The sequence below is a fragment of the Pseudomyrmex gracilis genome, unplaced genomic scaffold, assembly GCF_002006095.1.
Source record: "Pseudomyrmex gracilis isolate BER0280 unplaced genomic scaffold, ASM200609v1 scaffold_24, whole genome shotgun sequence".
Lineage (NCBI taxonomy): Eukaryota > Metazoa > Arthropoda > Insecta > Hymenoptera > Formicidae > Pseudomyrmex > Pseudomyrmex gracilis.
In genome coordinates, this window is record NW_018020608.1 from 801,817 (window position 1) to 826,536 (window position 24,720).

General features: G+C 40.7%; 2 protein-coding genes across 18 annotated transcripts in view; one reads left to right on the forward strand and one right to left on the reverse strand.

The window, feature by feature from the left end:
• Positions 1–62: 62 nt before the first annotated feature.
• Positions 63–11,899, reverse strand: LOC109852028 (organic cation transporter protein). 5 transcript variants are annotated; one of them, XM_020422796.1, is made up of 11 exons: positions 11,703–11,899; positions 11,020–11,151; positions 2,993–3,523; positions 2,679–2,901; positions 2,281–2,539; positions 2,004–2,172; positions 1,673–1,906; positions 1,377–1,591; positions 1,070–1,251; positions 794–930; positions 63–696 (listed from the first exon to the last, which is right to left on the reverse strand). In XM_020422796.1, the coding sequence occupies exons 3-11, from the start codon at positions 3,133–3,135 to the stop codon at positions 579–581; spliced, it is 1,680 nt and encodes a 559-aa protein (XP_020278385.1). In that variant the 5' UTR covers positions 3,136–3,523; positions 11,020–11,151; positions 11,703–11,899; the 3' UTR covers positions 63–578. The 5 variants fall into 5 exon arrangements, with proteins under 5 accessions (XP_020278385.1, XP_020278386.1, XP_020278384.1 ...); XM_020422797.1 differs by lacking the exon at positions 11,703–11,899 and adding an exon at positions 11,292–11,579; XM_020422795.1 differs by lacking the exons at positions 11,020–11,151; positions 11,703–11,899 and adding an exon at positions 9,269–9,678.
• A 139-nt stretch (positions 11,900–12,038) lies between these two features.
• The window catches only part of LOC109852026 (intersectin-1), an 18,533-nt gene continuing 5,851 nt past the window's right edge, over positions 12,039–24,720 (forward strand). For 5 of the 13 annotated variants that reach the window (XM_020422778.1, XM_020422786.1, XM_020422787.1 and 2 more), the window contains exons 1-24: positions 12,415–13,248; positions 13,554–13,707; positions 13,796–13,944; positions 14,018–14,173; positions 14,665–14,763; positions 15,352–15,423; positions 15,612–15,770; positions 15,899–16,099; positions 16,189–16,534; positions 16,614–16,827; positions 16,905–17,056; positions 17,143–17,265; positions 17,348–17,486; positions 17,570–17,884; positions 17,983–18,351; positions 18,442–18,605; positions 18,693–18,894; positions 18,986–19,273; positions 19,420–19,515; positions 19,625–19,717; positions 19,841–19,849; positions 19,977–20,114; positions 20,179–20,305; positions 20,416–20,580. In XM_020422778.1, the coding sequence (XP_020278367.1) occupies positions 13,227–13,248; positions 13,554–13,707; positions 13,796–13,944; positions 14,018–14,173; positions 14,665–14,763; positions 15,352–15,423; positions 15,612–15,770; positions 15,899–16,099; positions 16,189–16,534; positions 16,614–16,827; positions 16,905–17,056; positions 17,143–17,265; positions 17,348–17,486; positions 17,570–17,884; positions 17,983–18,351; positions 18,442–18,605; positions 18,693–18,894; positions 18,986–19,273; positions 19,420–19,515; positions 19,625–19,717; positions 19,841–19,849; positions 19,977–20,114; positions 20,179–20,305; positions 20,416–20,580 (3,952 nt within the window). In that variant the 5' untranslated portion in view covers positions 12,415–13,226. The other 8 variants (XM_020422779.1, XM_020422782.1, XM_020422781.1 and 5 more) reach the window with 8 other exon arrangements.

The window sequence follows — 24,720 nt, forward strand, 5'->3', positions numbered from 1 at the left end:
TTTGATCAGTCAGTTATTGTGCAAGTGAATTGAAGATAAGACAAATAAGAGATAAAGATGAGTATTAGCAAAAAATGTTTATATTGATAGTTGCAATATACATAATTAATATAGCGATTCTTTACAAAGAACTTTTGCGTGTTTGACTAATGATATGTTTGTTGGCAGAGAATCCTTATAAATTCTATACTCTATTGTAGCGCGTTACTTGTCGTGGTTTACTTTGTAAAATTTAAAAACATAAAATACATGTACGTTTCTTAGACGGAATGACGCTAAAATTATTTTTTTTTTTATTCAGAACACAACAGTTTGCCGTCAATTATTAATTTGTTTTAAGCAAGAGCGCTCGAGTTAGCGATTTTGCGATTAAAGTTCGCAAACAAATAGATTAATTAATTAATGTATAGATACTTAATTAAGTTTTCGGATTCGGTCCGATGAGCATTGCGTTTACGCCATTGTTCACTGCAGGCGTTCAATGAACTGCACGTTGGCAGACATCTAAAATACGGTCAGACGAGAATCGAGTACATGTTTTTGAAAGTAATACCGACGTTAAATTCCTTAAATTAATGTCATCCGTTTTGCTTCTCGTGTACGCCGTTCTGCTTCTCCTGCAGTTTCAACGGTTTTATCACCTCCACATCGTTCAGTTGTATATCCAACTGCTGCTTGTTCTTCTTCGATAATTTTCTAAAAAAGATGTTTTTAACCACGCGCGTTACTTGTTTGTCGAAAATAAATAAAATATATATTTGCAAAACAAAGCGTTAAAAATCGGAAAACTTACTTTCCGAAAAGTTCGCCGTCTTGAATTGTTTCGGGAAGTTTTTTGTTCAGCGTCTCGGGAAGAAGAAGAGACATCAATCCTCCGAACAAGGCGCAAGACCCGAAAATGACGAGCGGTAGCGGCATCCATATTTCCGACTGAATCACATTTTAATTATTTCATGTAATGTATATGACGCGTGTTTGTGTTTCTACTTCGGCGCTATCCATTTATGTTCTTGTTTCTTTCAATATTGACACAGATGTCAGCTACTAATACATATAATGCACAACATACCAGATGATTTACATACGGCGCGATCACTCCGCCGATACGAGCAAAGGTGGAACTCGCGCCCAGTCCCACGTTTCGAATGACAGTCGGATATTGTTCAACGGTGAACACATAAATTGCACCGTAAGAAGACGTGATAGCAAGTTTTCCTATCATTGCTAAACATACGATTAGCCACGACATATCTGAAAAAATATAAAATATTTAGGTTTTTACAAGTTTTCTCATTTTTACGTACGTAAACACATAGTTTTGCAAAAGAAAAAAAATAACTGGCGAGCAAAATTGTGTTGCGACAATCAAAACTTGCCGGAAGGAACAAATAACGTGGCTATCAACGCCAATCCGGACAACATCATGCAGCCGCAAAGAATGATTTTTCTGCCCCAACGATTCAGAGTGAAGATCAGAAATGTGTACGCCGGTATTTCCACCACTCCAGAAATTACAAAATTAACGTAGTCGTTACCGCCGAGATTGGACGCGTGCCAGGACAGTCCGTAGTACATGCCGCTGTTGACGAGCCTGCGAAAAAAAATCTAAGCTCAGCGCAAAGTTCTGTTCAAAAATCACAAGACACGTAAGCAAGAAAATACGATCGTTCACCAGTTGAAAAACAGGACGATGCTTTTCCGCCTCAAGTTCGGATAGCGGAACAGATCGAAGAGCGACGGCTTTCTCATGTCGGGTTTGCTATCCTCGCTGTTATTGTTTAGCAAAGTATCCAACATTTCGTCGGGCATCTCCACGCCGTTCTCCAGCGAGGCGCGTTGCAGCAAGTCTTTCGCTTCCTGATGACGGCCCTTCGTCAGTAACCATCGCGCGGATTCGGGAATAAACCTATCCAGAATTGGATCACCTTGTGATTGAATTGTTTCTGACATCCACACTGCAACTACCATTTGTTATACATGGGATATTTAGTTATTCACCGTACCACCAGTAAAGTAGAAACGCGATGCTCGGTACCGTGAGGGCGATCTGCAGCATTCTCCAGTTGGTAATGAAATAAGCGAACCCGGCGGTAAGTATGTACCCGGTGGTGAAGAACAATTGACAACCGACTCCGGCAACTAATCGCTTCTTCGGTCCTACCATCTCCAAAGCTGCAACGTACAAGCGTGTGTTTTCGTTATTGAACTCGACCGAAAACTTGGCAGTGTGATAATAAACGACAAATAAATCACTTATCGACAATTAAACTTCTGGATTACCTATGACGTAAGCTACTAAGAACACGCCACTGGTGGTGGAGCCGACAATTAGCCTGAAGATAACGTAGGAAATAAACTCGGGCGCGACAGCGACTAGTAAACCGCCGATCAGCTGTACGACTAAAGACAGGAAGAAAATTGGTCTACGGCCGTATTTATCAGACAAAGCGCCGAATATTATCGAGCCAAGCATGACTCCTACCATGAACAACGAGTCCCCCGTTGCTCTCAGCCACGCTTTGTCGCAGACCAAGTCCCACTGCAAAAAAAAAAAAAAAAAAAACAAACCACATGTGTTATTTTTCCGGAACGTTTACTTTGCAACTTACGACTATGAGAAAATTATCACAAAAAGTCTCACTGGCACGTAATGACTGAATAATCGTTATATTTCGTACCTCAGAAGTGGTTGTGCTCTTGTACACGCTTCTGTCGTACACGTACTGCTGACAACGGCTGATTCCACCGCCAACGATCGTGCCGTTCACGGAATCAGGTAGATCACGTTTCATACACTGGGACCAGTTTTTGAGTTCGGGATCCCACGGATAACTCACGTTTATTACATCCTGGCTCAGATGGAACGTCGCGTTTTCCGCGTTTTCGTGCGGAAGCAAACATCTGAGAGCAAAAATTACATCTCGATTTATCGTCTCGAATTTCGTCGTTAAACATCCATCCGTAAATAAATTAATTCGTCGCGATCACATACCTCATGTTCATTTTAGCGCCGAGGAACACGCCGGCTAGTTTGTGAAAGGCGCAAGATATCAGTGGAAGACAGAGCAGAAGGTAGACTCTGCGCTGGTAGTGACCGAACTCGCCCATGCGAAGGATAACATCGTCGTACGCCATTTTTTCGCGCGACTCTCCGTGTATTTTTTTTTTGTTAAAACCTCTTCAACAACTCGCGAGGGAGTTGTTTCAGCACCTCATCGAACAATATAATGTATCTTTGGAAATTGGCGCGCGCGTTTCGGCTCGCGATCGATCGATCCTAGCGATCCTAGTGTTCCGTCGAGATAATTCGTTTTTATCTCGTGTCACGAAAATCTCTTCATCGTGGCATACGTGGGAATTGCTGCAGGAAGGACGAACAAGTGCGACGTGATGTCGCACACAAACACGGTTTACGAAGACAATCCTTTTGAGATATTTCTAACAGGAATATTCATGGACGGTCGAAACGGTCCGTTTTAGGCTTTCGAAAACGTTTCCTTCAAAATCGGCAGAAGTGTGACAACTGGAAAAAGAAATTAATTGTGTGATACCAATTAGAGATTGTTAATTTAAAATCCAAACAAGATTTCAAATCATAATAATATCGACTTACTACTCGATGCCGATTAGTCGAAAAAATTCAATAAAAAAAAAAAAAAAAACAATATAAATATAAATAACAAGATACTATCGTGACAAAAATAAACTCAAATATTGAATGACAAGTCGCAACATATAACAGAAACATGTATACGCCATGTAATACTTTACGATCGCGCGTGTACGATGTAACGCGATAACGGTGTCAATGAAAGAAAGAAGTTTGACAAGTTATGAAGTTTGATATCGAACGCATCATCATGCGTTTATGCGTGTGGCGCTCATAATTGCGCGCGCATGTGTGTGTGTGTGTGGTGCGCGCACGCATATTAAACTGTGCTCAGAGTAAATAAATCCACGATCAAACGATCCGTATAACTCGTGATACAATTGATTACAATTGTTGGAAACAAGATACACACTGGAGAGAGGAACAGCGAGTTGTGTGTGTGAGAAAGGAAGCGGCAATTTTACACGAACGAAAAAATAAAATTCTCTCGCGAATTTGTTGACAGAGCGCAAAATTGATAACGATGGAACGACGGATCCGAAGCGGAGATCGAAGTCGAATCAATATGATTTAATTACTCGAGTAAAAAAACAAGAAAAAAATAAGAAGTACGTTGATATTTCGAGGTAAGAAAGTTCTTTAAAAATAGAAATAATTTTCAAAAACAAAAAGATAGGGAGGAGGCAATAACGAAATAATTTTTAGCGAACAATGCTCTGTGTGTGAGGCGAGGATTTTTAAAACACATCTAACAGTTGAATTATACGCAACAAGCACCGTTTACCGATTTAGCATAAAATTACAATATTGTGCACGGGTCACGCATACAAAATCGCGCCACACTATCGTTTACGTGGCCACATTATATACTTATCATATATATATATATATATATATAATATATATATATCTGATAACACACCGCTCACATTTGAACAATCGGATAGCGACTATATATATATATATGTACAGAGAGAGAGTCTATTATATACGGACCAGAATAGACGAACGAGTCGTTTGTCTCCGAACAAACCCGATTTCTCGAAATGTACACGCAAACCGGAATGGACGACGACGGAACAAGTCCCGGACTCGATCAACAATCCTGCACGCGCCGAAGACGGATGGAAACTGACCACATGTTTCTTTCAAGGAACGGTTTCAAGCCGGCGTAGCCGGCGTATGCGGCGCGATTTTCGATCCAGGCTCGGCTCAATTCGGCCGAAGTCGATTCGGCTCGACTCTCGATTCGGCCTGTCCCGAGGAATGGCTATGCGAGAATTTCAGCGCGTCGTCGCGCCACTTGAATAGTCGAGGAACGTTTTTTTTTCTCTCTTTTCTCACAAGCGCTTCCTTTCGTTTTCAGATAAAAAAAAAGGCGAATTCGGATTTTTTGTCAACTCGGAATCGGAACTCATTAGAATTCTGACGTGTTCGTTCGCCGAGCGTGAGAAACAAAGCGCGTTTCTCGCTTTTCCTGTTTATTTTATTTTTATTTTTATTTTTTTTCAAGTCGTTCTGACCGCGCGCGCGCTTTACAAGCTTCTTTTTTCCTTTCGCATTCATTACGCGTTTTATCGCATGCCACGCCGCCTTGTTGTACGTTGATGCGTTTCGCAGACATGCGTCTCCCCCTCTCCAAGCGTTCTGTCGCGTCTTCTTTTCGCGGCTAACAAGCGTGGATCAATCATCGGCAATTACAGGGTTCTTTGTACTCCGGGCCGTGCGGTTTTTCCGTGTCTAACGACCCAGGACGACGATTTCAAAACGCACATATCGGTCAACACCTTCGTACCGCACAATGTCTCATTTGGCGAGAGAGAGAAAAAGACTCGTCTTCTGGAGTTGTCTGTGCGCAAGGTTGACTTAACTCGGGTTGATATGAAGCGACGGGAACCTTTACGTCTTTGCGTTGCAACATTCCGTCTTTTCTTCACGTCCTTCACGAGTTTTTTTCCTTCCTTGAAATATTGTGTGCATTTTCTCCGCACGACCGACTCTTTCTCCCTCAGGAAATCCTCGTCCGCACGAGGAAAACCGGTCGATGATTTATGACGCGCGACAAAATGCGCGATAATCGCCAGCTGTCTGAAAACAGAAAGATTAGAAGCGGCTTTTCCTGATTTTTTTTTTGCGTTTATCAGCAAAGACAGATTGTTTAAACGCATACCTCGCGATTGTCTTCTTCGTCAGCTTCGTTCGAAACTCGTTTCCGTCCATTGCGTTCCTTCACGTTGCGACGCGTGTTAGTTTTAGTTAAAATATTTGTTTACATTTTTGCATGACGAGCTATTTTACCGATCGATCGATCGATCGATCGTAATTCGTGAACGAAGTTTCGAAGGAAAACCAAAACCAAATCCTGTTCGTTTCGATAATTAACCGTTCTAATCTCTTCTGCGTACCGAAGTTCGTTGCTTCGCTCTTAAAGCGGACCCCAATCAATCTTGACACACGCGAGAGATATCTCTCCCTTCTCGCCTAATAAAAATTCCGATGCGGATCACGCGAGGCCTCTTCTCTCTTACTCTCTCTCTCTCTCTCTCTTTCGAGAGAGAGATATCTTTCGCTTCCTTCGCGCGCGCATATATCAATGCTCTCCCATCTCTCTGTCCCTTATTTAGTTTTTTTGTTTTGTTTTCTTTTCTTTTTCGTCCAACTGGCCGTTTCATCTTGCGAATGAGGGAACGAAGCCCTCTCGCGCTGAAGAGATAAGCTGATTATTTTGCGAGCTACGAGAAATGATCGTTATAAAAGGAGGCGGCGCGTCTCGGTGCGGTGCCGGTCTCTTCACCATCGTCCAACACCACCATCGCCGCCGCTGCCGCCGCCGCCGCCGTCACCACCATCACCCACCACCATCGTGGGCCACCACCACGGCGCAATATCTCTCGTCGGCGGCCAAGAATGAACCCGAAGGCTATTTATAGTAGGGAGCGGCTTCTAGTTCCCTCCGCGTGAAAAATCGCAACTGGTTTCTTGCGAGTGCGAATGGAAGGAAGAGGGAAAGAAATGAATACCTGTGTGTGCGTGTGTGTGTGTGTGTGTACGTTTCAACAGAAACGTTTTAGCGCTGGCCGGCATTAGCGCGTCTCGGACATGATGTTGCCGGCAATCCAGTAATGGGTTGCCCCGCTGGAACGCGCGCCTTTTTTTGTTTTTTTGTTTTTCTTATTTCGCGATGCGCGCGATAAGTCTCGCAAACAAATTAAACGATCGGTAATGGGTGAAGCAAAACAAGTTGTTTTGTTTTTTTCGTTGAATATTGTTAATTAAATAACGATCATAATTATGTCAACACTCTCTCTCCGATATCGCCGTTTTTTTCACACGAGTCGCGTGATCTTTAATCTTCGAGTCGCGTGTGTCAAAGGAGAGAAGATTTTACACGAGACACACGTGAGAGAGCGTGTGAATTCGCAATTCTCGCGTTTATATTCGGCGCTTGAAAATGTCAGAAAAATGAACCGTTCAGCTGTTCGAATTGCTGGCAGAGAGCGCGGCTGCACTGCTTGTTCGCGCGCGCGCGCGCGCAGAAACGCGTCTTCGTTTGAAGAATTTCCGAACGACGCGTTTGCATGAAAAGAAAAATCTCACAAAAGATCGGTCGGGATAAATTTCACATTTTTCACACTCGCGCGGAAAGAAACTTCGATCGATCTTCGATCGGTTTAATGAAATAACGTCTGGGTTTCTTTTTCCGAGGGAACGTCTTCTTGCGCGCACTCTCCCTCGTGAAGGCGAATCCATAATTCGTCTTGGACAACACAAAGCTGCTCTTAGGCGGAGGCCTGTTCCTACGGACGCAAGGAAAGGGGAAGGTCGCGGATACACAGCGGACGGAGTTGTTGCTCTCTGAATGTTGTGCCGGGTCCGAACCGGGGAGCCAGAGCGGATCTCAGGATTGTCCCTCGAATAATATGTGTGTCTCTTCTTTCCAAAAGAAAAGACAACGCCGCTCGTGTCTCCGCGTCTCTCCACCGTTCATCTCTCCACCCGAGAGATTAATTTCGCGCATGAATTACGAAATATTCTATGACGAACACACGCAGAGCATGTTTGATCGTCGAAAATTGCGCTATTTTCGGCTTCAAGCGTGAGAATCAACGTGAGCTCTTTACCTGTGTGGCACACTTTAAGATCATCACTCAAATGTGTAAACGGAACATCGTACACCGCGATCCGCGAGATTGAAGAGTGATTCTTGAAGAATCTTCTCTTTCTCCATAACAGGGAAAGGATTGGGAAAAATATACGCGCGCGGGAGAAAAGAAGGAATTGACGTCCTTGCAAGGGCGCCACGCTGAGAGACCGACGTTCGTCTCTCCACCTTGCGTCTCCCACCCGTAATCACGCCACGAGGACAAGAAAGGGTTCGTCCCTGTTTTCAGAGCCTCCCAGCTTTTTTGTCCCATCCGAGCCGAACGCGCGTACTTGAGCGTACTTTAAGCGAAGAAAATTGTTATAGAGAGAGAGAGAGAGAGAAAGAGGATTTGCTACGCGCGCGAGGATAATGTTTCCACCAGTTTTTTTTCTTTCACAGATGCAATTTTATTCGAAGCCGCGAGATAAAACGCGAGAATTATGGCACACACGTGTATTGAATCCTCCTTTCACCTCGCCGCTCGTCAAGCTCGAAGTTTCCGAGAATTTTATCAATGACCGTCTTCAGAGACAAGATTTTTTTTTTCACGTCTATAAAATGCGTACGTACGTACGTAAAAAAAACTGGTTTCTTATTAAGGCCGTAAGCGAGAATACGCTAATTTGCAAACAAATGATCCGTCGTACATTCCGCGGCGCCGTCGCGATGCGTGCGCGTCGCGATTCTCCATAAAACGCCGCGCGCGTTCTTACGTAAGAAATACAATCCATCATCGCGATGTGTGTATGTGAGGGTTTTTGTACGGTGAGGAAATACCGCGTGCATGCGCGAGAACGCGCATATCTTTGCAAATAATTACGTTACCAACATCGCAACTCATGCATATTGGCACATACGTCGCTCGTTATTGCATCCGAAACTCGCGTCGCTATTTTACAAAACTTTGTTATTCATATTTTTGTCGCTCGGTATTTTAGCGCGGACGGTATAATGAAAATTCGCGCAAAGACACAGCGCGAATTGAAAATCATTTTAGCGCCAAAGCCGGAAGATACAAACGCGCACAAGCAACGCGCGCGTTAAATCTTCGTTCGTGAATATTTTTGTTGACATACACGGGATCGAGTCAATTTGCATTTTTCCTGAACGAGCAGCAATAATAAGCAGTTTTGTCGCTTGAGCGAAGTAAAAAATTCGAGGAACTGAATTGTCGAAGTAACCCGATAACATACAAAGCAATTATCGCGAAAGCTAATTGCGCACGCAAATTTAATTACGCGTGCAAATTAACATTTACGCGCGTGCGAAAATTTTCTCTTTTTATTTTTAAACAACTCGATCGAGTAAGAACGACAATTGTCAATTAAAAAAAAAAGAAAAAAACAAAAATGCTCTCGCCGATACGAGCGAATCAATAACAACAATCGAACGATGATGTGAGTAACGTCAGCAGCGGCGAGGAGCGGAGGAAATGCAGTTGTCGGAAGCGCGCTACGCTCTACAGCAAGGCTCTCCCATTTAACCTCCTCAGAAAATGATGGTGATGTAATTACCCGTGTATGCGATGTGCGCCCGCAAGTCCCGCTGGCTATTTACGAGATGCATGTGCGATTATTCTTAACCGGTTGTCAACGAACGTCAACTTCGACCGATAAACCATCACCGCGCGATGTGCCGGCCGGCCGCCGATGGTTGTCGCTTTTCGAACGGTACTGCCGATCGATAATAACCTTCGCCGATGGAAAGGCGCCGCGACGACACGCACTTTGCACACCCAACAACGACGTCGATCGACGCACGCTCGACCAACCACCGCCATCGAAACACACGGTTATATTTTAGGGGGAAACGCCAGTGATTACCAACGCATATTGACGAGGAACACGTGTGCCAAGTGTGTATGGTGTTACATACGAGAGGGGACGAGCGTGACGCGGAGCACGCGATTTCCGGAGCCCACGTCGGCAGCGGAAAACTGTGACCGTCCGCCCGGGCGGTGGGGTCGGAGGGAAAGAGAGTCCGACGCCGGCGCCGAAGCCGCGGCGTCGTCGCGCTGTCGCCATCGGGTGGTAAGAGATCTCCTATCCGTCCGTGAAAGAGTTATCGATGAGAATTTCTTTTCGACCCCTTTCTTTTTCCAACTCTCTTATCTCTCGGCGAATGCTTCGATGAATTAAAATTTATCTCCAATCTCCTGATGCACACACATACACATCCGGATGTATCTCGATGCAGATAATAATTCCGTTTCTCTCGACGCGCGGAATCCCTCGCATTCCTCGCGCGTATCCCAATTTGCTCAAGTGCGATATGTGTGTGTGTGTGTGTGTGTGATATTGGGTGCTTCACCTGATGACACATACAATAATTCTCACACAATACGTTATCTATATAAATATCGTAATTATTTATAAACAACGTTATTGTTCGCGAAATGGATATCCGCGTTATCACACGAGACTTTTCATCGCGCACGTGCCAATTGATAAGGAAACTTTAGAGGCGCGCTTCAATTTGTGTCGCGACGTACACACACACACACACGTACGCGGGGATACGAAATGAAATAAAGATATGCGTAACTGCTGTGTGCGAAAACTAAGTATAGTTAGTTATGTGTTCCTTGTGTGTTATCGCAACACGACTTCAAGTTGTGTAACTAATGACCCGGTGAAAGATTTCCAGCCCGACAATTGGACGCGAGATATAACTTTTAACTAGCGAGTTATATCGGGCCAAGTATTTATCAATATAATTGCGCTGTTGCATGTGTTTGTATGTGTGTGTGCAACGCGCGTCGCGCTATCGACGCAAACGACATGTGTGTGCAATAATAAACGGTGAAAAAAATGAACGTAATGAGTCGCTCGACTTGAAATGTGCAACACACAGATTTATGTAACACGCCTGATCCTGCGCACACAAACGATTCAATATCCGATTGGAAGGACCCACCGGGAGAAAAACAAAAATTTCTATTCGTCCGTTGATTTTTATATCAATGACGTAATTTAATAAAAAAAAAAAAAAAAAAAATCTTTCATCGTAGAGAAATAGAAAGCTGTTGTTTTGCCAATCAAAAAGAATCACAAAACAAAAGAGGACAATAGGTAAAAAAAAAAAAAAAAACGAACAAAAAAACCTCTGATAGATCTTTGAAGAATCGTCTCTCGAAAGTCGATCCCGGAGATATCGCTCCGGAATAAACGATGCGACCAACTACGCAGTCTATTTACAAGCGCGAGTTACTATTGTCGGTAATTTGCCGTTGTGCTGCACAGACCGACGAGGAGGAGGTAGGTACCTGTATGTAGTGACGAGCGCACACGCACAAGGGCGCAATTGTCCAAGGAAGCGCGCGCCGTGATTGATATCCCACTTCAATTAGAATTGTTGGACACGTCCCCCGTTCCTTTTCGCTCGAGTTTTCTACATTCTGAAAGAAATATATCGATGAGAAAAAAAAAGGAAAAAATAAAACACGCGCGCACTCTCGGAAACTCTCCGGGTGTCCGCGAACTTTATCGCATATTCGACTTGTATGTATATTAGATCTCCTCTCGCCTCGTTCCCGACCTTCGTCGCACCGCAACGTTCCTCCGCGCTAAAATATCCTTCGAGTTTTGCGCAACAAACGCGCACTCGTGTATCGCACGTATGTACATAAAAAAAAAAAAAAAAAAAAACTCGGCACTTTTCTTCTCAGATTCTTCGCCGATCAAACATGTCGATACGAAACGAAGAACATAGAACGCGACGGGAAGTAAGAGGCGCGAAAAAGTGGGTAACGGGGTTGAGCAGCGAGCGACGGGGGTGTCATTGTGTTCGAAAATGACGCGCGCTGTGCGCGCCGAAAGAGACTTTTCCGCGAAAACAGACTCCGACGATCTCCGCGTCGATTCGTTCGCGCGGTCTCAATAACTGTCGCGATGCGATAACGTAACTTTGCTGCTCTCGTACGAGCATATTATATATATATATATATACCTATATGCAAGCGTGGAATAAATCGCCAAGGACGCGTGCCCCATGGGCACTTGCAATTTGGTACAATTCGTCACCATTACGTGCCCGCCATTTCGTCTCGTCCAGGTCGTCCGAGAGCTCTGGCTTTGCCGATTTCTCGGTGCGGCATATGTACGCACGTACAATCGCTCATTGCACGCGTCTTTGTCCGTGCGAGATACTCACAAATGTTATTCTGCGAAATAACAATATTTTAATTTGGTACAAGAGAGAAAGAGAGAGAGAGAGAGAGAGAGAGACCTAGAGAGAGAGAGAGGAAAGATTTTTGTTACACAAAGCGAATTATCAATTGATATAATTTATCTGTTGCGGCTCTCCGATATACTTAATCGTCACAATTTGCGAACTCCAATCGTCTCCTCCCCGACGCGAGACATTTGATCTCCTATCCTGTCGCGGATTGTGTGCATGTCCGTCAGTTCGGTTTTAATCATCGGGGGAGGGTTGGGACAAAGTGGTTCTCTTGAGAATTTTCCGTTGTTCGAGGTCGAAACTTTTCGAGGAATCAATATGATCTTCGTCGAGAATCACAGAATCGGTTCTCGCAGGCGGGATATCGATTCTCGCCGAAGAGTGCCGACGGCGGCCGAGGCTGTGAAAGTGACGTACGCGAGTAGTGCATGGTAGTGAACGAGAGCGGTGACGAGCTGGCGAGCTGTTAGTGGTCAGTGTGATGGTCATTGTAGACGTAAACTCGATTTAGGCCGACTTGACGTGTCTTCAAGTAGTCGATTTGACGTAGCGCGTTCCGCTTTTTTCGCCCGAACGATTTTGCAATTCTTCCGCCTTTGCTATCTCGAGAAAGAAAGAGAGAGAGAGAGAGAGAGAGAGAAAAGGAGACCCGTTACCACAGGACCCCCGTTCCCGTTTCGTTGACGCTACGATTGACAGTTAACCGAACCGACCAGACACCCAGGTAGACGATAGGCGAATTAGAAACGACACACAGACGACGACGAGGTCGTGGACGTGGATGTGGGACGTGAAGCGATAGACGAAGTGGGCGGTATCGATGGTGGTTTGTGATTAGGGAAGACGTGTGTCACGCATGAATGTCACCGCGATTTATCGAGCAAGCGTCGTCTATACGCATACTGTACGTTTTTTCCTATCGCGAAAAAAAAAAAACACACGTCTTCTCGTCACGTTCTTCGCTCGAGAGAGTTTTGCGCGAATTTCGCAAATTTTTCGATCGAGTCGTTTTTTTTTGTCGCGCGCCGCGAGCTATGTGTGTTAAGTTTCCGGCGGAATCGCGGAACGCGTTGCGCGATCGATTTGTATATAACCAACCCACCCTCATTTTTCAACGATCTCTCCACAGGTAAATCTCGTCATAGCCGCGTCGAAAGAACGAGGATCGATTATTGTGCGTGATCTAACCTAACCTCGGAGGCGTAAACTCGCCGCTGCGACTCCGCCACCGCCGAGGAATTCCATCGTGACGTTCTTCAAACATTGCCTTGACAAACACGCGATTCGTTCGAGATGGTCACCCCGCAGACTCCAGGTGGATCTTCATTGTTCGTCGGTTTTTTTTTTTTATTTTTTTTTTTTTTTTTCAGCGAAATTTGCGCGTCTCTGTCATTGACAGACCGCATTTGTTTTTAATGTTATCTGTCGTACGTTTTTATCATCTTGATATCTTATCCCTTTGAAATCAGTTTATCTTTGTTGGTAAGATTTTTGCGGCAACATATCTTCCAGAGAGATTGACACTTCATTGTTTATTTCTTGCAAAAAGCAAGAATAGTACAGCTATGTAAGCTGGTGCGAGACAACTGCTGTTACAAATATTGTATCGTCTTTAAGCAGGTATGGATCCCTGGGTTATTCAGCCCAGAGAAAGAATAAGATATCAGGAACAATTTGATTCCTTGAAGCCCATCAATGGGATAGTCACCGGTGAACAGGTTAAAGGATTTCTCCTAAGATCACAACTTCAGCCTCCTGTTCTCGGACAGATATGGTAAAGATGTTTGAACAATATTTGACATAAGAAATAACTGATCTAAACTGCACATTGATTGATTTTCTGATTCTTTATGTGTTTACAGGTCATTGTCAGATACAGATGCGGACGGAAAGATGGATATAAATGAGTTTAGTATCGCCTGCAAGTTAATCAATTTAAAGTTACGCGGTTTTGAAATTCCCAAAGTGCTACCACCTGTTCTTGTACAAAGCTTGAAGTCCTTCTCAGCAGGTAAATTATATCATATTTATGTGTGCACACACAGTGTGAGATTACACTGGGAGATAATTTTTTTTTTTTTTAGGTGATCCTGGTCTTGGTGGATTAGCAAATGGTTCAACCGGTCCTTCACCAAATAACATTGGCTCTCTAGTAAATTTAAGTGGACATCAACAAATGATATCTCAACCTGTAGCAAGTGTAGTATCTACAGTCGGAAGTACATCGCAGCCCCTTATAGGTAATAATATTGTTTTATGTCTGAAATTGTTTTTTGTGTTACTCACATAAGTAGAGATATTGAATTATCAAACTGCGTTCGAGGAGCGTGCTATTAGGAGAACGCCAGTGCGTCATTCTATCTTTGTTTTATATCTAATGATAAAGATAGACTGAATAGCGCAGGTAGAGCGCGCTGCCTTAAAAGTATTAAAAAAAAAAAAAAAAAAAAAAAAAGAATCTCATAAAGCTTCTGTCGCACAAGCACTTAGAAGTACACTGTTTCTCAAAATATTCCTTCCTCATTAGATTCAGCTAGATGTATACCAAAACATGTCTCATTGCAAACAAAATGAATAATTTCAATCATTTTCGTAAATTAAATTGGACCTACGTTCTTATTGTTGATGTTACTATTTTTATATACAACAAACATATCAATTACCAAACATAATTTACTCGTACTGTGTCATATATACTTGTGTGTTACTCATGATGCATCATACTACACAGCATTACAACAAAATAGACAGATTGTGGCTCCAAGTACACATGCCACAACTCATACACCACCGTCTAAACCACCCGCCCGACCCGCGCCACCTTCTGTGGGTATGTTGATTGTGTACTGAATGTTTGTGTGGATCAATTTATTTTTTTTTTTTTAACTTGACGCAAGCTTTTATTCGATAGCTTAACAAAGCGAGTTCTGAATTGGGACTTAATTTTTTTGGTTGTTTGTTAGTGTGTGTATGATACAATTTTGTATTCTTGTTGTGTGTTGTTTCTGCTGCGCTTGAAATATCCTACACAGTTTTAGAATACTTTTACAATTTGTTAGTAATTGAACACTCTTGTGTGAGATAATTATGTTTCTTCTAATATACAAAGCAAGATAAGCAAGCTCATAATTTTTTTTGAAAAAAGAAATAAAGATGATGATTATTTATAGGTTCCATGATATTCGTAAATCAAAATCATGACATTTTTTGTATAAAAAAAATTAAAATTTTGTTTGCTGATATAATGCTACTTTACTATTTATATATACTTTGTATATTTTATATTTTAAATTGTTTTATATATTTCATCATTTATATATTCTTTTTTATGAAAGTATTTTGTACATTTTCTCATTTTTTTAATAATAATACACGTGTTGTTAATAATACGCTTTACACTTTACGCGGCACAAAAAAGGAATTGCACCTCCTATCAGTACTACAACTGGTGGTCCCCCACCGCAAAGACCCGCACCGCCAGCAAATATTGGTATGTTCTAACAGACAGACAAATTCGCGCATATATTTCTGTATGCGGAAATTAAAAATCCGATTTTAAATATTATCACATCACAAAACCATTAATGCGTGTAATCATGTAAAATAAAAAAAAAATTAAATTTAAAGAGAGCCGCAAGATAAATAATAAATTAGTGTATTTACTTTAAATTATCTTAGGAAGTAATTTTACATCTACAACAAGTGGTCAGCCACCAAAACCAGCACCACCTTCATTTCCAAATAGTCCTGTAGGAATTTCACCAATGAAAGTTCCTGGTCCTGTTGTTGGTGCACCAGTCGTTCCTTCAGTTCCGTCTATACCTGCTTCTGGCATAGGTAAGAAATTAGAACCAATTTTGTCGAAAAAATCGTTACTCTGTGCTGTGGATTTGTTTCTTTGTAATATCAATGCAAAAAAAAACTGACTTTGTAAATAATTTTATTGATGGAATTAACATTTTCAGTAGGTGGTATTCCACCAGTTGCGCCGGTAGCACCAGTAGCATCAATTGTTCCGTTAAACACAAATCCTGTGCCGATGGCTGCCTTTAATATGCCACAACCATTGCCGACACAGCCATTAGGAATGGTCAGTGCGGGTATGGTCGCTCCGATACCCGGCATTCCTAGTATGATACCATCTGGTATCGGATCGATAAATACTGGTAAAATTATAACAAAACACAACATCCGTGAATATATCCAAAGCAATTGACTTGTTACGATGTTAATTTTAAATTTTTAATCTCTTTAGGCACTGGAGTAGCTTCTTCTGTTGCGTTACCATTAGTATCTTCGACAACTGCAAACGGCACGCTGGTTAATGGCGCCATTACACAAACGCCAGTGTCTACGAACACACCTTTGAGCACAACAGCTCGTCCACCAAGTATAGACAGAGTAGGCTCCGTGGATTCGCAGCACAGCCAACATTCTGTTGGTTCGCCGCAAGAATGGGCAGTGCCGCATCAGACGAAGTTAAAGTATACTCAGTTATTTAATACTTGGGACAGAACGAGATCTGGTTTTCTATCCGGACCACAAGCGAGAAACATCATGGTGCAGTCACAGTTGCCGCAAGCTGTGCTAGCTCAAATATGGTAAATACGAACAGATAAAAATTTTCTTTTATTATTGTAGAATACAAGAATACACATATCTAACTGTGTGTCGTAACAGGGCTCTAGCCGATATGGATTTGGACGGACGCTTAGGTTCGGAGGAATTTGTTCTCGCGATGCATCTCTGTGACATTGCTAAACTCGGCGAGAAAATACCTACGACGCTTCCACTGGAACTCATTCCACCGTCGTTTAGACGGCAACGTCAGAGCAGTCTGACGTTGTCTCAAAACGCAACGGAAAATATCGATCCACTGGCGGGCATGCCACAGGTACGTACGCGGCTAATATAAGAATTTTATTTTTTGTGCAAAAAGAAATAGAAAAAAAAAAGCACATCTTTTTACAGACTTCATTTGAAGATAAACGTAAAGAGAACTTCGAGAAAGGTCAAGCGGAATTGGAGCGTAGGCGTAAAGCGTTATTAGAGATTCAGAGAAAAGAACAAGAAGAGCGAGAGCGCAAAGAGAGAGAAGAAGCTGAGAAACAAGAGAAAATAAGGTATCACAAGTGAACTCAATTGGTGACTCAATTTATTAGACTTAGTGACAGAAGATGACGATATTGTGATTCCTTTTGTGAGACAGACTGGAACAGGAGAGGCGTAGACAAGCGGAAATCGAGAAGCAAATGCAGAGACAAAAGGAAATCGAACAGGAGAAAGAAGAGCAGCGGAAACGCGCGCAAGAGCAAAAAGAAGCGGCACGCAAGTAAATTTAACGCCGTTATTAATGATAAGATCTACATGTGTACAGATTTCTTGGGAACAAATGTTTTTCTTATGATACTTAGAGAAATGGAGAGACAACGACAATTAGAATGGGAACGTCAGAAGTCGCAAGAATTGCAGGCGCAGAGGCAAAAGGAGCAAGACGTTCTTCTCAAGTTGAAAGCTAAGAATCAGACACTAACCATTGAACTCGGAACACTTGTAAGTAGTAACAACTAAGATAATATTAAAGATTTAATTGATCAATTCTTCTTGTAACGGTTCTCTCTTCTCTCAATTTTCAGAATGAAAAAGTGAAAGAATTGTCACAAAAGATTTGCGATACTCGGGTAGGAGTGTCGGGCGTCAAGACCACTATCGACGGCATGAGGTCAACGAGAGACCAGCAATTGCAAGAAATGTCCGCGCTGAAAAATAAACTACGGGAACAAAATCAGAGATTGCTGGCGCTGAGTCAAGAGAAAGCGCGTATCGAGGCGAGAAATAAGATCAACGCGGTCCAAGATGCCGCTGGACAAGAGGCTATCAAGATGGCTTTTGACAATAAACAAATTACTCTTAAGCAACTAAAAGACAAAATTGCAGATTTACAACAGCAGGTACGCTGATATTGGGTTTTTGTATCTATACAAAGTCTAGTCACTGCGACATTGACGTAATTTCGTTTTTCGAAATGTAATTTTTTTTTGTTCGACAGATCGATGCGAAAATGTCCGATATCGAGAACAATAATTCTCAACTCGAAGAAATTAAGACGCAAATAAAGAATCTGGTAACGGACTGCAAGCAGCTTTATGTTACGTTCGATGAAAAGAAGAAGCAGGTGCTCGAACTGCGAGCGAACAGCGGAAACGTCTCGGCTGCCGATTTCGCCACATCCGCGTGGGGCGATAACGCTTGGGACAACGCGCCCTCTGTACCCAGCGACACAGCTTGGCCCGTCGATGATACCAGTGTGACGAACGAGGAGGAGGTTGTTCCGGGTGTTCGTAAATACCGAGCTCTTTACGAATTCGTGGCTCGGAATCAGGACGAGATATCATTTCAACCTGGTGACATTATATTGGTGCGTATAATAATATGCGATAAGATCTCGTTACAGTTGAGAGAATTGTTCAAATATACATCATGTGTCTGTTATGATATCACATTAAAGGTGCCACCAGTGCAAAACGCCGAGCCGGGCTGGATGGCGGGCGAAATTCGGGGCCACACCGGTTGGTTTCCCGAATCTTACGTCGAGCCAGTGGATACTGGCACAGCCTTAGACAACGAACGCGCTTTCATACAGCAGGACAGCGTAGAGAAACGAACATTAGAGTCAGTATTTTCATTCATATCGATATTTGCAATACGTAGAGATTGTTTTCGCGAATAAAATATTGAAAAATTTTTAATATCGCGCAGGGGAATAGCGGAAGTTCCCGAGAACGTATCCGATGCGGGATCGTTAGGAGGAGAACCTCCCGTAGTGGAAGCTATTATACCAACTTTAGGATTAGGCACATCTTGCGACGTGCAAGCCACCGCTTTGTTTCCATATCGACCTACTATGGAGCAACATCTTTCCTTCGAAAAAGGGGAGACTATTTATGTTTCGGAGCAGCAGGTTAGTGACGCGAATAAAATCATTCTGCGTCGATTAAAGGAGATCAGCGCGTACATTTTACAAAACGTCAATCATCTTTTTTTTTTTTTAGACTGACTGGTGGTACGGCTCGACCAGTAGTGGCAGTAAGGGTTGGTTCCCCAGGTCGTACGTGAAAGAGATAGCTGCAAACAGTACGGATGTTGCAGATGACGGTCTTAATGAATATTATATCGCGCTTTATCGATACGAGTCTACCGAATCCGGCGATCTCAACTTCAATCAAGGAGAAGTTATGTTAGTTACGAAGAAGGATGGAGATTGGTGGACTGGTTGTATAGGGGACAGGACTGGAATCTTCCCATCTAATTACGTAGAGAAATATGATGCCGCTACTGAGGTATAATTAAATAATCTTCTTTTCGATCTGTTCTTACAGTGTTGAAGAGGTTGACATTAACTACTTAATTAGATTTGATAAGATTGTTATAACTTACCCTCTTTCCGAGAGTTCCTAATAGGAGTTTGTTGTGATACTGTGATTAGGGTGCGCCTTTGTCTACTAACGTTAACGAATCTAGTTCCGCTGTTGCCGAAACTGTTGCGGAAACGACAAGTGCGCCAGAGACCGTAGAAACAAAAGTGCGTAATCGTTTATTTGCATATCATTTTGTATTTGCTGTACTAATCTTTGGACAACGCGATTGAAATAATGAATCTGGAGTGACGTAGAGTGTGCGTGTATTTGTAGCCGGAGAAAACGGCCGAACAGCTGGAAGATGAGAGACAAGCCGCTGAGGATAGAGCGGAATTACCAGACTTCGCTGCTATGGCAGCTCAGCAGGTATGAGGGTTTATAATATTAATCGTCTTTATTTTTTTCATATCTCACAACTGTTTGGCTATTATAAGAGTACATAATTGTTCAATGCTTCTTTTATGCTACCGACATCCCGATATAACGCAGTATCACAAGGTACTTGATTTTTATATTACACACTAATTATCAATAACTTGTTTATAACTTAATGGAAGTTTTTATAAATATATATTTTGCGAAATATAAATTTTAAAACAATTTTTTTTCTCTTTTTCTTTCTCAGCGAGGAAGGAAACCAGAAATCGTTCAAGTTATCGCGCCTTATCAGGCAACTAGTGCGGAACAATTAGATCTGCAAAGAGGACAATTAATCATGATTCGCAAAAAGACCGACAGCGGATGGTGGGAAGGAGAGCTTCAGGTATTTAAAAATATAACCTCTCTTGTCGTAAACAACAATAATGATAAAATATTGTTTACTTTAGGCACGCGGTAAAAAGAGACAGATCGGTTGGTTCCCAGCCACTTACGTTAAACCTTTAACCAGTAGTAGTAACAGAAGTACACCCGTTTCTCACGGATATCAGGACTCTCCGACGGATCCGAATGTCGGTAAGCAAACTTCACAATTGAAAACACATGCATAATTGTGACCGAGCTGACGAGTTCTCATACGAAACAAACGTATGGTGTGCCATACATGTTCTTTTCCGTTTGTGTAGAACGCGTTATGGCTTTGTATCCCTATCAAGCACAAAACGAAGACGAATTAAGCTTTGAAAAAGGTGATGTCATAATAGTACTTTCTAAGGAAGAAGCTTCGTGGTGGAGAGGCGAATTGAATGGCGTATCCGGCGTCTTCCCAAGCAACTACGCATCACCCATGTGTAAGTATTCTTTTCGTACGTGATTCACAAAGTCGATTCCCGATAACTGTTCCTATGTTCTTGAGTTGAAAAAAAAAAGTTTTAACGATTGTGTGGAGCATATGATATATATATATATAAAAATACTTATATAATTTTTATTTTGAGTTTTTATGCATAATAATTATGCACACGCGTGTAAAACGACAAGATAATTTTGAGCAACAAATAGTGAGAAACGAAATAAAAGTTTCTATATATTGAAAACGTGAAAATATGTACAATTTCTCTGGTCACGGATAGGCGGACGTTCGTCAGGTATAACACAATTAATACAATTGTTTATAATATCTCATTGTCATCAGAGTTTCGTCATCAGTATTATTAGCTTCGTCATCATCACCATCACCACCATCATCATTATCGTCATCTTTATGTTATATATGTTATATTTTATTTGTATTATATTATTATTCTGTTAATTTAATATATTTTATACATTTCTCTCCGCCTTTATTTATCTCACCAATTATTTAATAACTCGTAAACTAAATAAAGGTGGAGTATGTCTCGTTGTTACGTATAATTACTGTAACATGATATTGTCATAGGCACACAGTTCGTAGCACATGAATTTATTTAGACACCACGTCAACAAGTTTTTTTACATAAACTAAATGTAGTTTACATGTCAGAGAATATATTTTTTCACCAGTTACAAATCTCGTCTAAGTTAATGACATCATTGAAATGTTTTTTTAAATGTAAGTATTCTCTCTCTTTTTTTTTATTTTTTTTTTTATTTTTTTTTTTATTTTTTTTTTTATTTGTAAGGCGATCGCGTTCTCACAAGTTTGAGAACTAACCGTCGGTGCGAGGAAGTGTGGCATGTTTTTTGGTTGTCATCAATCAAAGCGCGCTTATTACCATTAGCAACAACAATTTAAATTTTACACAGCATTGTGTATGGCTTGGTTACCAGTTGTCCATATTCACAAAGTGTAAAAATCGCGCTTACACATTTGCTGCCTGCGATTTACATTAGAGAAACTATAATAAAAGAACGATAAAATTCTCGATTTTATAAAACAGCCTGCCTGTCTGCCTTGCATGTCTGCCCATCCGTTCGTGCGTCCGTCTCTCCGTCAGAGGTAGCCGTTTTCTTGATGCAACAATTAACAAAAGAGCCAACACAGTTAACAACTTGCCGCAATTGATTGTATTACGTAGATGTGATTTTATTATCTAACAATATATAATGTGTTTTCAATAACACGTAAATTTATATGATAAAAATTTTGTGTTATATGATTACAATTTTAATGATTATCTTTTACGTTATTTCTATATTTATTTTTATGTTATTTATGTTAATTATTATATTTAATTGGTTATTTTTTTACACAATCTTGAAAGGCAATACAAATTTTCATTTGGTTTATTGTTTATGCTCTTCTCAAATATTTTATTTATATCTTTTTCATTTCAAAAATAATTGTTTGAATCAACAATTGTACATACACACACAGAATTCTTCGAAGAGACAGCTGCCTCTATTGTTTCTATTTGTTAGTCAGTAATTTGCGCATATATATTCTTATAAATCTCCACTATTAATTATTATCTTTCGCTTTTGCTTAACACGCAGCATAAAGGGTAGCCGAGCAGCAGTACAGCATTGTTGGTTAAAATTAAAGCACCTGAAGTGTAATAAGAACAATAGCAGCCTTCCCTACATTCAGCACGGCGTGCTACAACAACAGAAGTCTAAACGTTGGAGAGACACTGTGTATAAAAAAATTAAAACAAAAAAAAAAAAAAAAGAAAAACCAAAGTGAGAGTTGGGGTAGGGAAAAAAATAGGGAGAAACAAAACAAGAAACGAAGAATGTGGTGAAAAGGGAATTAGATTACGAGCAGGGCGAAAGACTCAGGGTTGGTGTTCTTCGTCTATATATATATATATATACATATATATGTATATAATATTTATATATAATATATATATATATGTATATATATATATATGTATATATAAATATTATATACATAGCCTCTCTACACCGATATATCATACAAGCCTTTCCCTTTGGTGCGCGGGATTGCACTCATTCCTTCATTAATGTTGTCATTCAGATTGTTATCACCGAGCCACGACATTACTATAGCCTTTAACTGTTTTACACTTTCAAAACGATTCTCATGCAGATACTATGTGTTTGTTGCATATAGAAAAAAGAAACAACGCGCGCGCATATATCAAGTTCGATCGTTGAGTCATTTCATTAGTGTTAACGACCACCCGAGATATATCTGCACCAACACCAAAGGTCTACCTCAGTTCTCTATCTATGCTGACGTACAATTATAAGAGAAACAATAATATTAAATTCTAGCTTATTCTCAACGTTAGAAATATACATATATACAACATTACGTCATGGTATGAAAATGTCACATTGTTACTTAATATTTAAGTCGGTCTTTAAGTTTAAGTTCACGTGTTGAATGCGCAAACCGCATTCTGTGTGCGAATGTCAAGATTCAGGTGCGAATTTAACGTATTCAGCTTGGATTACGGTCTTGCATAAAAAACCAAAAAAGAAAAAAAAACAAAAAAGAGAATTATTCATATACAAGTATCTCAACTTTTCGGAAATCCTTTTTAACTATCAAAAAGTAAAACAAAAAAAAAACAAAAACAAAACAAAACACGCTCTTAAAATTGCTTTCTTCTCTTTTGCTTCCGAACTTTTTGGTGGTCGAGCGAACTTTATTAACAAACGATTTTCAATCGTTTGATAGAAATTACAAATCGCTATTTCCTGTGTTTGATCGCTATTTCTTTCATCTATGGTGTAATGTTTGCATTGATCGCATTTGCGTAAAAAAAAAAAAAAAAACCTGTTTAGTATAATTAGACAAGCTACGATTTTGCGTTAGGTTCCTTTTTTCATTTTTGTTAAATGCGCGTTACAAACAGGCCGTTAAAGATCACGATTGTCTCACGCTGAGGCCTAAGGGATGTGCGTTCGATTGATATGCGTGACGATCTCACGATTGAGGAAAGATTATTCAGTGTTGTAATCGAAAGCGATATAAGAGGAGAAGGAGCTCAAACATTTGTACAATTTTAATTTATTGCGATTTACACGTTTTAATTTTATTTTCGCGTTTTATATATACAATCTTATTGAACGTCTAGCAAAGTTAGCTCGGAACATGATAGTTGCATAAAAATAGTTCATTTATCTGCGTGGTGAACAGAATTTATAATTTTAATTTATTATTTAGAGAATTTCTCATTGTGTGTACAAGTTCCTGTGTAACGTGTAATTGTTTGTTTGTTTGTTTGTTTGTTTTTTTGTTACTTTTCTCAAAGTTTTTATCTCGCGTGAGAGAGATGTAACAAAGCGTCGCTGTAGATAATAGCAATTAAGGATGCGCTCCTTCTCTCTTTCTCTTCATAGCCTTTTACGATAGCGCCTAAATAAAAAATGAACACTCGTACGCGAACAATAATACCGAGGATCACTAAGAGTAAACTAAGGACAAACGATAGAGTATGTATATCTCATTCGTGTACTTTATTGATAATCACAACGTTATGTCGATGTAAATTAGGTTTTCCATCCAGAGAATTGCATTCCTATATATATATATACATATATACATATATATATATATACACACACATGTACATATATATATATATATACATATATATATACATATGTATATATATATACACATATGTATATGTATTCGACGACTGACTGTGTGTAAAACTTTTGTTTCCTGGATTGTAATCGGACAGTCAGCGTGTTCTTGTTCACGTGTATAATGTATTGTATTGTATTTAGCTCGTTAAATACACAGCGCTTCGTTATGAGAAAATTTATTATACCGAAAGATATATTCAGAGATTATATATACATATATATATTCAAACTGTTTATTGTTTCCAGAAATCATCCTTGAAAAGAAAAAAAAAGAAAAAATACCCACACATTAGATCCATGTTTTATGTGAATTTTGGCGATGTAACACAGCAGAGCAGTTACGAAGCTTCGTGAAATCACATCAACGTCGACGAGAGCGCGTTTTCAGCAAGCGGCGCGGTTTCTTTCGGAAAAACTTCTTCGGAAAATTCCGATTGTTT

Coding starts and splice junctions, on each gene's coding strand:
- LOC109852028 (XM_020422796.1), bottom strand. CDS start 3,135: ATGGCGTACGACGATGTTATCCTTCGCATGGGCGAGTTCGGTCACTAC. Junction 1,907..2,003: donor GCGTTTCTACTTTACTGGTG/GTACGGTGAATA, acceptor AATTCTGGATAG/GTTTATTCCCGAATCCGCGC. Junction 931..1,069: donor CGCCGTATGTAAATCATCTG/GTATGTTGTGCA, acceptor AATGTGATTCAG/TCGGAAATATGGATGCCGCT.